General features: G+C 34.2%; 1 protein-coding gene across 1 annotated transcript; it reads left to right on the top strand.

The window, feature by feature from the left end:
• Positions 1–10894: 10894 nt before the first annotated feature.
• Positions 10895–11512, top strand: LOC147618686 (uncharacterized). Its single transcript, XM_086774457.1, has 2 exons — positions 10895–11298; positions 11384–11512. Exons 1-2 carry the CDS (start codon positions 10917–10919, stop codon positions 11389–11391), a joined length of 390 nt encoding a protein of 129 aa, XP_086630583.1. The 5' UTR covers positions 10895–10916; the 3' UTR covers positions 11392–11512.
• The last annotated feature ends 404 nt before the right edge of the window (positions 11513–11916 follow it).

Raw genomic sequence — 11916 nt, 5'->3', positions numbered from 1 at the left:
GATACTACACATACCATTAAAGCTCTTCGTGGTATGACGCTTTGGAGCAAAGGAATCCTCATATAAAAAGGTAAAGTAGGCACGATGCAAAAGAATCTTCATGAGAAAAGGCTTTCCTTGTTTTCCAATGGAATATATTATGTAATTATACTTTAGAAATTTAAGGCTTGTATATAATCATATGTAGTGTTGTTGAAATCAATGGGAAGTGTGTCCATAGAAAAATAGTATACTTGACTTAAAATTGTACATGTCCTTGAATGAACCAAACATGGAAAATGCCTCTCCATACTGATTTTTTTTTCATTATCACTCTTGAACTGCAGCAATGTTTGGGCATTGGCTAGTTGCTATGTGTACAACCCACATTACAAGAGGTAGCCATAGTTGATCATCTTGGATGCTTAGTGCCCTTTTATTTGGACAAGATGTTGTTCTAGGAGGTTGCTAGAATGTAGATTATCTTCATAATGGTCCACACATGGGCCCAATAAACTTTACTCTAGGGAAGTATCTCTTTAGAGGTTTTGAAGCCAAAATGGGCACCCAAATGGTTTAATATGCACTCAAAACTTGTAACAATATTGTAGGTCTCTTTTGACTAGCATTATTGGGAGGTGTACGTAAAGTAATTATGTCAATCCAATTTATCAACATGATGGTGATTCAAAAATGTAATTTTGGTTTTTTGATCGGATGCAATACAAATAGGCTAATGCCTCAATTTCCCTCAAGCCTTTGCTCTCACTAGTTATTTGCTTCACCACTCATTGCATCCTAGATTCTATCAAGAACCATAAGGATGAAGTATATATAGAGCATCCATTGTGATTTGAGATTCCCAATTTTGAAGGCAAGGGGAACTTAGCCATATATATATAGGAAAGTATCTCTTTAGAGGGTTTGAAGCCAAAATGGGCACCCAAATGGTTTAATATGCACTCAAATCTTGTAACAATATTGCAGGTCTCTTGTGACTAGCATTATTGGGGGGTGTAAATAAAGCAATTATGTCAATCCAATTTACACCTACCACATGTTGATCAACATGATGGTGATTCGAAAATGTCATTTTGGTTTTTTGATCAGATGTAATACAAATAGGCTAATGCCTCAATTTCCCTCAAGCCTTTGCTCTCACTAGTTAATTGCTTCACCACTCCTGCATCCTAGATTCTAGTAAAAACCATAAGGACGAAGTATATATAGAGCATCCATTGTGATTTGAGATTCCCAATTTTTAAGGCAAGGGGAGCTTAGCCATATATTGTATCGCATCAGCAACAGCAACAGTGATACAACTTTTAATTTGTTAGTGTGCAACTTTACTATAAGCTTTACGCTATAAAAGATCCTACTTCTCATGAGTGTTTCTTACCTACGTGCACAATATATCCTCTTTTGAATTACCAATATTTGAAAATAACATAGAACCAATGCTTGGTCTAATGCATATGCAATTATACTCTATTAGCCTACCTCTTCTTTTTGTATAGTGCCCAAGGTACCTTGAAATCACCCGAGGCACTACAATACATCGGGAGCATAGCACCATTTTTTAGCAACGTTTTCATTTTTAGAAGGAAAATATCAAGGGTTTTCACGATGCTCAACAGTGATTGGATGTTGCTCCAGAGCACTTTCTCGCTACCCAGCAACGAAAGAACACTGCTATACTGTAAAAATATCTTGCTTTTTTGGTCTCCATGTAGTTTTATCTTTTGAATATAATAAACTTGTATTCTAAGTATTTTTTTGCAGGTTGATGCCTTGTCTATCACTTCTAACTCTTCTACCCTATTTATCTCCTATGCAAACAAGCTTTCCATGAAAGCTATCTTTTGAGTATTTCCTTTCTCTTTCCTCCCTTTTAACTTTTTCTGTTCTTATTTTTTCCTTTTTATTTTTCCCTAATTAAGAGCTCTCCATTAAAGCTTCATATGCTAAGAGATCTTGAATTTTCTTAATACTCTTTTTTCTTAACTTGGTTTAGTTTTGTAGGTTTTCAACACATACAAGCCTCACAAGAGATCTCTTTCTTGTATGTTTCTTCTTTTGTGCTTTTACATGTTTATAGGGTTTATAGTTTTTAGGGACTTTAAGATTAGGGTTTGTTATTAATATATTTTTTTCTTATTTTGTTTTGATTTTGTAGGTTTTCAAAACATACAAGCCTCACAAGGTAAGAGATCTCTTTATTGTATGTTTGTTCTCTTATGATTTTACATATTATAGGGTTTGTAAGTTTAGGGTTTTAAGATTAAGGGTTGTTTATTTTTCCATACTCTATGCTCCATGCATGTCGGTAGCTACCTATGCATGTTGGTAGCTTTAAATGCAAGCCAAGCACTACTTCCTAAGGGTGGAGTGGTGGAGTATCTCCAAGGAGAAATCCGAGGTGTCAGCCATGGGTGAGGGAGGATGGCAGAAAGGGAAAGTTTGAGAAAAACATTTACAAGAGTTATGATAGGTTGAAAGCTAAAAGTGAGGAAATGAGGGGGTGGGGGCCATATATATAGTTTTCTAGGACACACGGTCGTGGCAACCTAAAGGGCACAGGTGGGGCATTCCCAGGAAACGGGCATGGCAACCTAAATGGTACGAGCATGGCATCAATTTTTTGGAATGGGCGTACCAACTAGTGTTGAGGGTGGAACAAGCATGGAAGTTGGAGTTGATGATAGAACAACCATTGAAACTTGAATGGAAATGTTACGACTGTGGCACTTCATATGTGAGGGTTGGGGTACGCGGCCGTGGAATCTGGAGAAAAAGTTGGAATGGTCGTGGAACATTCAAAACGATCGTGGAAATTATGGTGATTTGGGGATCCAAATGTGGCGATTCCCTTCATAGAAATGTTGAGAAGAGGTTTAGGGATCCACCTGAAGGTTGTAGTTGGACAAGGGTGAGGTTTTGATTGAGGATAGTTGGGCTTTAGAGAGCGTTTGGGCTAGAGTATCCTCAAGGGATCAACAAAGTAGAAGTGCCCTCATATTAGCGTTGCATGGCTAGGAGCCTTTTAGGTACCCATTGTTGAGAATGCATTCCTTGTGTGTTTTTGTTAGTGATGTTAGAAGTGTTAGTGTGGTTAGTTTTCTGTGGTGGGTCAGCAGCTTGTGTGGTTTTTGAGATGTGGGAGTGGGCTGCTGCTGAGTGGGGTGGTGGAGAGGATGGGAGAGGCAATGGGGTGTTTTGAGTGATGAACCAAGGCCTTGCAAATAATTACCCCTTATGAAGCTTGGAATGGCAGGAAGCCCTATGTGGCTCCATTTTATTGATCTCTTTTTTTTCTTTCTTATGCTCTTCTTCCTAAGCAATAACGTAATAATAAGAAGGACGATAACTTAATTGATAAAATGTACTTTTGTGAGATACAACTAAAAAATGAAAGGATATAGAATCTACCATTTGGACTCAAGGGGCATTTTGGTGAGTAGAGATATTATCTTTGTTGAGAAATCAATTGATCCCATGGCTTTTATGTAAAAAATAACAAAATGTTTGCTCATATGATATCTTCTTGATACACTCCTATCTTTGTATAATATCACGTAGTGGAGTAAGAATGAATGCTCAATGTAACGTACTCATAAGTACATATTTATGGGGTCAAGTTGACTTGTTGATTTTTAGCATATGTATTTAATGTTTATAATTGGCAAATACATGGAGGATATAAAAGATTAATTTGTTCACAAATTGCGTGTATTTAGAGATATCAATTTTTGGTCAATTTTGGGGGTTTTATGCATGTTTGGTGGTTTCATTTAAAAGTGATTTCTACATCATACCTAACCATGTTAGATAATTTATAAGGGGTTCATAGTGGGTAGTTTAGACTAAAGGAAACTTGTGTGGGGCTTTACATAGTAAACATAGTAAACATAGTAAACATAGTAGGGCCCGGACACTAAATTGACCCTTATGCATGTTTGGTGGTTTCATTTAAAAGTGATTTCTACATCATACCTAACCATGTTAGATAATTTATAAGGGGTTCATAGTGGGTAGTTTAGACTAAAGGAAACTTGTGTGGGGCTTTACATAGTAAACATAGTAGGGCCCGGACACTAAATTGACCCTTAGTTTTTTGTAACGGCTTCGTGTAAGGGGGTAGATAACTTTATTTATTAGAGGAAAGAACTAAAGAAAGACAAATCATTATGAGAGGAACATAGTCTAGTTTCAAACCATTTGGAGATTCCTCATGGTTTGGCAAGTACTCGCGCAAATCTGACACCACTTTCCAGTGTCATCTCTATTTTGGTTAAAGAATGTGTTTTTAGAAAAGACTACTATGTTTATCTTTTTTGAGCATGGTAATCTAACTAATTCTCATGGGATCTTTTTCAGCTATCTTTTGAGATCCTTGATGTGGTGTGGGAGGGAGAGAAATTTCGAGATTTAGGCTGGTCGGTATTGTTTACCTGCCAGACAGTGCACGATATTGAATCCCTCTCAAAGCCTTCCAGTAGAACCCAAAGAAGACGACATGGAGAAAAAGGCATACTCGAGATAGTTACGAACGTCTAGTGTAGAGGTTGGTTGGACGGGTGTCGTAGAAAGCCATGGACTTTGCTGGACTTTTTGTTGGTGAATATCTCTCTAGATTTGTGTAACTTTTATTAGCGATTATTATTATTATTTTTGATTGACGTTAGAAACAATTATGGTTATTGGATAAATCTCTTCTTTCTCATGAAGTGTGATGTGACTTCTGAATATTTGAGAAATATTATAATTTTTTATGATTAATTAAATGGAATAGAATATGGTGTATGTTGCACTCAACACCATATTGGGGAATATGGGAATTTCTCAGTAGTTTGGGACACGTGGTCAAATCTTTGGATTAATCATAACTTGAACACCGTTACTCCAAATTGAGCGCTCTATAGCTCACTAGATTCCATTTTCCAAGCGCTTTCCAACAATAGGTCACATGATATGGTTTTGAGAAACTTATAGGCATGTTATCCAGGTCCCACCTTTTTAGTTATCCAGGTCACATGATATGGTTTTGAGAAACTTATAGGCATGTTATCCAGGTCCCACCTTTTTAGTATTCAAAAATGGGAGTTGGGAAATTCCCAAACTCACTAATATAGTGTTACTCACAAAGGTGCTATAAATAAACCCATCCCATGGTTGAAAAATCATCTTGATATTCACTCCACAAATCTGCCTATTGATAAGGCATCTATAGATGATGCAGTGAAATCATCCAAGAGTATGCCAAAATGGCTTGTGTAGACTTGAGAGGATCAAATATTTACTTTTGAAACTTAACAACATATAATTGTAATGAACCTTCCAAATGCCTTGCAAATACTTGTGCATAGAGAAATAGGAGACATCTATGCTGGTTCAAGGTTTTTAAAAGTTCACAATAGTAAGCAAAACATATGTGAGATGGAAATGCATGACCTTTTTGAGTTGTAGACCATGATTATTGTGTTGCCTTGAGATGATGAAAAAACTCATCATCTACATGGCAAAGGTTGTGTATGATTTTATGCCAAATAGCCATGATTTCAATGTTGGCTTATGATGATGGAAAAGCTCATCATTTTGTGTAGCAAAGATCATGTATGTTATTATACAAAAATTAATAATATATCTATTGTAATTATAGTGCATCTATATCGTACTATTCTAGTGGCAGAAAAATTGGATATAGATTTGATTGAAGGGAGGGGAAAAGAAACTTATCATTAGATTTGCAATCTATAGCTAGAAGATGTATAATTTATAAATAATGAGTAAACTTTAAAGTAGAAAAAATAAAAGCAAGATTTAATTTTTGCTATGAAAAATAAAAAATGTCATTAATTATGGCTATTAACTACCTATGATTTTTTTTCTAAATTTTATTTCTTAGGATAAAATATGGAACATTTTCTCAATTGTTTTTGGAAATACAATCTAGTGTTTCTAAACTTTAAAAATTGATATAATTTATGATATTCTTTGTTTACCTTTTTCTAATAAGATCAATTTCATACTAAGTATATGAAATACTTTAAATTTGGAGAGAGTTTTAAGAAAATTGAAAAGAGTTATATTTTACAAGATTTTAAATTTTTTTAATGGGGGGTTGTTCTAAGGCTCTACTACGTCATTGAATTTTTTTGCATGCCGTCAACTAGTTGCTAGCCTATATTATATTTATCCTATGTACCATTCAAGTTCTTGCCTATCAATGAATGCATGACTAAAGGATTGGGAAGCATATTTCTAACCAAATAAAAGAAAATAAGTTTTTAGTTTTATCATCCCATGTGTAAGCCGTGCATCATTTATCTTTTATCCTCATAGTTTGTAAGTGAATTGCATTACAACACTCAATGTATTTCCTTTATATTATCTTTGAAAAAAAAATCAAACTTTAAATAACCGCTATTTTTTTATTAGTTGAGAAGTGAATGCAATGATTATTTCTAACACTAATGTTTAGTTATAACATATGTCTCATGTGTCTTATACATGAAAATAATTAATTTATTGGTTTGCAAATGTAATATTGTTCAAAAATAATTATGTGTCGATATGTATGAATACCGTTAATAGTGTGGTGTCTTATTGGAAGGACGAAAGGTGTGAATACCATTTAATTTAATAGTGTGGTGCCTTATTGTTAAGGGAAAAAAGTTATACTAGATAATATTTTGATAGTTCAAACCTTTATTTCACATAACTAATTAATCACACCAAGACAAGGTTTCAAAAGATATATTCATAAACAGGTCCATGGGATTAGTGACATCCATGCAACATTCATCCATTTGTTCATGAAAATTAAGGGATAGTGTTGTTTTAGGTTGTTCAACTTTAGATTTTAGACTAAATGAAATATATGTGACTTTTTGAAGAAGATCCCTTGTGAGAAGTTATGTGACTTTTTTCAAAAGGTATCTTAGAAGTTACGCATTTCATATTTGGTAGATTATGTATCCTTTATTCTCCTTGATGCTCTCCAATAGCCTTGTTTTACAAGAGTATAGTTTTCATCATGAGTAATTTATTGGAATTTGTACTTACATCATGCAGCATGAAACAACTAGAAATACATTGTAATTTTAAATTCCTACAACACCCGTAAATTTAGGACTTTTGACTACTCCAACGATTAAAATGGAAAGTGATTTTGTAGTGGAAGAATCCTTGTACTAAAGAAGGAAAATATTTTCATGTGCCATATAATTAAGCTGAAAAAGTTCTTGTTAGTTCGTGTTTTGATCTGGGTGAAGTTCAAAAGACTTACTCTTCATATAAATTAAAAAGATATTTTGATATTTTGAAGTTCAAAGGACCTACTCATGAGCACTATGAGTCAAAAAGAAATTTTGATAGAAAAAATGTTTTGGAGTGGAAGAACCCGTCTTAAAGAAGGAAAATATTTTCATGCACCATATAATGAAGCAGAGAAAGTTCTTATTAGTTTATGTAATTATTGGGGTGAAGTTCAAAGGGACTTACTCATGGTATGAGTCAAAAAGATATTTTGATAGAAAAAAAGTTTATCATTTTTAATGGATGTTTCCATTTTTTTTATGGGTGTTCCCCCTTAGTCACCATCAATAGGAAAAAGTAATTACAAAATTACATATAAAGTGTATAATTCATGAATTCCTTTGAGAATAGAGAAAAGTATAGCCTTCTTATGTTTTATTAAAAGGTTGGATTTGTGCACCCTATTGTAATTGAGTTTGCTTCGCATGCTAGTAAAGTTCTTTCTCCCTATTATAAGTGTGTGCTTTGCATGCCAATAAAGTTTTTTCTCAAGTTAACTCCATAGTTTCAAAGTAATTAACATATAAATCAACATTTTAATGGGTTCATTCATGATGCGGGTAAAAGATTGTCCAAAGCTTGATGATCTCATGATAGTATTTTGAAACAATGTCTATATTAAGAAAAAACATTATTTAGCAAAGCTTTCATTTTTAATCTTTAGAAACTATAGCTTAATAATAAATTACAAGTATTATCAAGCTTGATAACATATTACAAGCATACATGGCATCAGTAGATTAAAATACAAATAAGTTTATTGGAATGTTTTGAGATCTAAGTTTAATATCTTAGAATGGGCTTTTATAGATACCATATGGAAACTAGCTGTATTAAATGTGGATAATGGATTAAAGACTTTGGAACTCATGTATTAATACACGCATCACATGCTCTCTTTTTTATAGTGGGTGGACATCTTAATAGGTGGCCATCGCTAAAAGAGAGAGAGATAGATGCATTTATAGAGAGAGAGAGAGAGAGAGAGAGAGAGAGAGAGAGAGCCTACATTAACATGGTTCTCCTTAGAAACAAATATGCATGTCTAATCTATATAAGAGAAGTTCCATTTGACATTGTAAGCTTACATGCTTCACTATGTTGACAATTAGATACACAACTTCAATCTATAATGTGAATGTAAAATTTTCCTTTAGGTATGCAAAATGTATGCAAGAGTTTTCAAAAAAAGTCAATGCTTGAAAGCATAGTAGTAGAACATGCTACCCCATTGACATTGACATTGACATTGGCATTGTAAGCTTACATGCTTCACTATGTCTCATGTGTCTTATACATGAAAATATTCAATTTATTGGTTTACAAATGTAATATTGTTGAAAAATAATAATGTGTCGGTATGTATGAATACCATTAATAGTGTTGTGTCTTATTGCAAGGACAAAAGGTGTGAATACCATTTAATTTAATAGTGTTGTGAATTATTGCAAGGGAAAAAAGTTCTACTATATAATATTTTGATAGTTCAAACCTTCATCCGACGTAACTAATTAATCACGCAGAGTCAAGTGAAGGTTTCAAAAGATATATTCATAAACACCATGGGATTAGTGACATTAATGCAACATTCATGCATATGTTCAATTAAAACTAAGGGATAGTGTTGTTTTAGGTGGTTCAACTTTAGATTTTAGACTAAATGAAATATATGTGACTTTTTGAAGAAGATACCTTGGAAAAAATTATGTGACTTTTTTCAAAAGGTATCGAGTAGAAGTTATGCATTTCATATTTGGTAGATTATGTATCCTTTATTTTCCTTAAGGCTCTCCAATAAACTTGTTTCACAAGAGTATAGTTTTCATCCTCATGAGGAGTTTATTGGAATTTAAAACTTACATCATGCAACATGAAACAACTAGAAATACATTGTAATTTTAAATTCCTATAACACCCATAAATTTTGGACTTTTGACTACTCCAACGATTAAAATGGAAAGTGATTTTGCAATGGAAGGATCCTTGTCCTAAAGAAGGAAAATATTTTCATGTGCCATATAATAAAGTAGAAAAAGTTCTTATTAGTAAATGTATTGATATTTTGAAGTTCAAAGGACCTACTCATGCTATGAGTCAAAAAGATATTTTGATAGAAAAAAATGTTCTGCAATGGAAGAATCCTTGTCTTAAAGAGAAGGAAAATATTTTCATGGGCCATATAATACAGCACAAAAATTTCTTACTAGTTTGTGTAATTATTTGGATGAAGTTCAAAGGGGCTTACTCATGGTATGAATCAAAAAGATATTTTGATAAAAAAAAGTTTATCATTTTCAATGGATGTTTCCATTTTTTAATGGGTGTTCCCCCTTAGTCACCATCAATAGGAAAAAATAATACAAAATTACATATAAAGTGTATAATTCATGAATGCCTTTGAGAATATAGAAAAGTATAGCCTTTTTATGTTTTATCAAAAGGTTGGATTTGTGCACCCTATTATAATTGAGTGTGCTTCGCATGCTAGTAAAGTTCTTTCTCCCTATTATAATTGAGTTTGCTTTGCATGCCAATAAAGTTCTTTCTCAAGTTAACTCCATAGTTTCAAAGTATTTGACTTTAAAATTAACATATAAATCAAACTTTTAATGGGTTCATTCATGATGCTGGTAAAAGATTGTCCAAATCTTGGTGATCTCATGATAGCATCTTGAAACAATGTCTATATTAAGAAAAAGCATTACTCTGCAAAGCTTTCATTTTTAATCTTTAGAAGCTATGTCTTAATAATAAACTACAAGTATTATCAAGCTTCATAACACATTACAAGCATACACAACATCAATAGATCAAAATACAAATAAGTTTATTGGAATGTTTTGAGATCTAAGTTTAATATCTTAGAATGGGCTTTTATAGATAATGTATGGAAACTAACTGTATTAAATGTGGATAATGGATTAAAGGCATTGGAACTCGTGTATTAAAACACGCATCGCATGCTCTCTTTTTTATAGTGGGTGGACATCTTTATAGGTGGCCATCGCTAAAAAAGAGAGGGACAGGTACATTCATAGAGAGAGAGAGAGAGAGAGAGAGAGTAAAATTTTCCTTCAGGTATGCAAAATGTATGCAAGAGTTTTCAAAAAAAGTCAATGCTTGAAAGCATAGTCGTAGAACACATTGCTAGAATATCTCAATGGTTGAAAGCCGATGGAGTATGGTACGCCCGTGGGGCTAGAATATTATCTTAATGGCATTTAGTGAATTTATTAATGGCTAGAATTAGGGCAAGTAGGTCATATTTATTTACATGGATAAATTATGTGGCATGTAGTAGCACTTTGATTGGTTGCACCATTGAATCACCGTCAAGGGTTGTCTTTATTGGGCGGGACACAAATTTAAGTTATGTTTCTTGTGTGTGGATGACCTATATGCTTGATTCCAATCCATTTTAGCATTGATTGATTATGCAACCTCCATTACCTCTAATAACTGCACATCTTGGGGCATTGCTCATGATGGCATTCTAATGGGCCTTCAAAGTACTCTTATAGAAAGGGTAAATCTATGAAATACCTTAATAAAAGGGAAGATTTGTAAAGCACTCTCCAGCTTAGGTCCTCACGTAAGTTCAGCCTTCTCAACGTGGCAGTATGGTTCTCCGAATCAATCAGCCTCATGATTCTGCAGCACGAGAGGCCTTTGCCTTACGCAATGGAACTAGTGCCGCTAGCGAGCACGATGAGGACTCCTCCTCGTCTGTGTTTACCTCACCAAACAACTTTGCACAAGCCGTTTGCTACAGAGCAGGCCAACCTAGTTTCCCCTCTCGCAAACGCAACCTGCATACTGATTATGATTCCTTTCACGCTAATAAGTTTTCGAAATATGACACTTCTCACAGGGTGGCCTGCAAAAACGGCTTCAATCTTGCTGCATGTTTAGCATGCGCTCCCCAGTTTTGCTTGCGGGAAAATGGTGCATTTCATGTGGTGAGGTGTATTTGTGCAGGCTCTTCTGAGATGGCCTTAAGAGGTGATGAGATTTTGCTTGATGTTTGCAATTTGTCTAATTTCCAAATTTTCACAAAAGAAAAACGCCGATTGTTGTCTTTTTCTAGGGATTTAGCACCATATCCGATCGACACTGCACGTACCATTGAAGCTCTTCCTGGTATGACGCTGTGGAGCAAAGAAGGCACAATGCAAAAGAATCCTCACGAGAAAAAGCTTTCCTTGTTTTCCAACGGATTATATTATTATGTAATTGTACTTCCACCTTATCATTATCATCAACAGAAACACCAATTGATCCAAAGGATTCCATGATACCCTTGATCTTCAAGGCATAAGCATTCACAGGCATATTTTTCTTCTCCAATATGAAGCTCATTCTTCAACTAAACCTTTCGTGCCTTGGTGTTAGTTTCATACAGCTTCACCCCAGGATATCCCAGGTCTCCTTAGGTGACTTGGCATCTTGTATATGCCCAATCATATTATCTTGTATGTTGATAGAAAGAAAATACATGACTTTCCTTGCTCCTTGATCCCAATGCTTGAATTCTTTTACATCTGCAGCAGTTGGATTAATCTCCAGTATCTCTGGTGCCTCCTCATGTTCACCTTCAATGTAGTCCCAATAACCTTTAAA

Source organism: Cibotium barometz, chromosome 34 (genome assembly GCF_041138505.1).
Source record: "Cibotium barometz isolate CiBa-2024 chromosome 34, ASM4113850v1, whole genome shotgun sequence".
Lineage (NCBI taxonomy): Eukaryota > Viridiplantae > Streptophyta > Polypodiopsida > Cyatheales > Cibotiaceae > Cibotium > Cibotium barometz.
The sequence above is the reverse complement of the archived record's forward strand: the minus strand, read 5'-3'. Positions and strand labels throughout refer to the sequence as shown.

Bases quoted from the DNA above. Each gene is read 5' to 3' on its own strand.
- LOC147618686 (XM_086774457.1), top strand. From the start codon at position 10,917: ATGGTTCTCCGAATCAATCAGCCTCATGATTCTGCAGCACGAGAGGCC.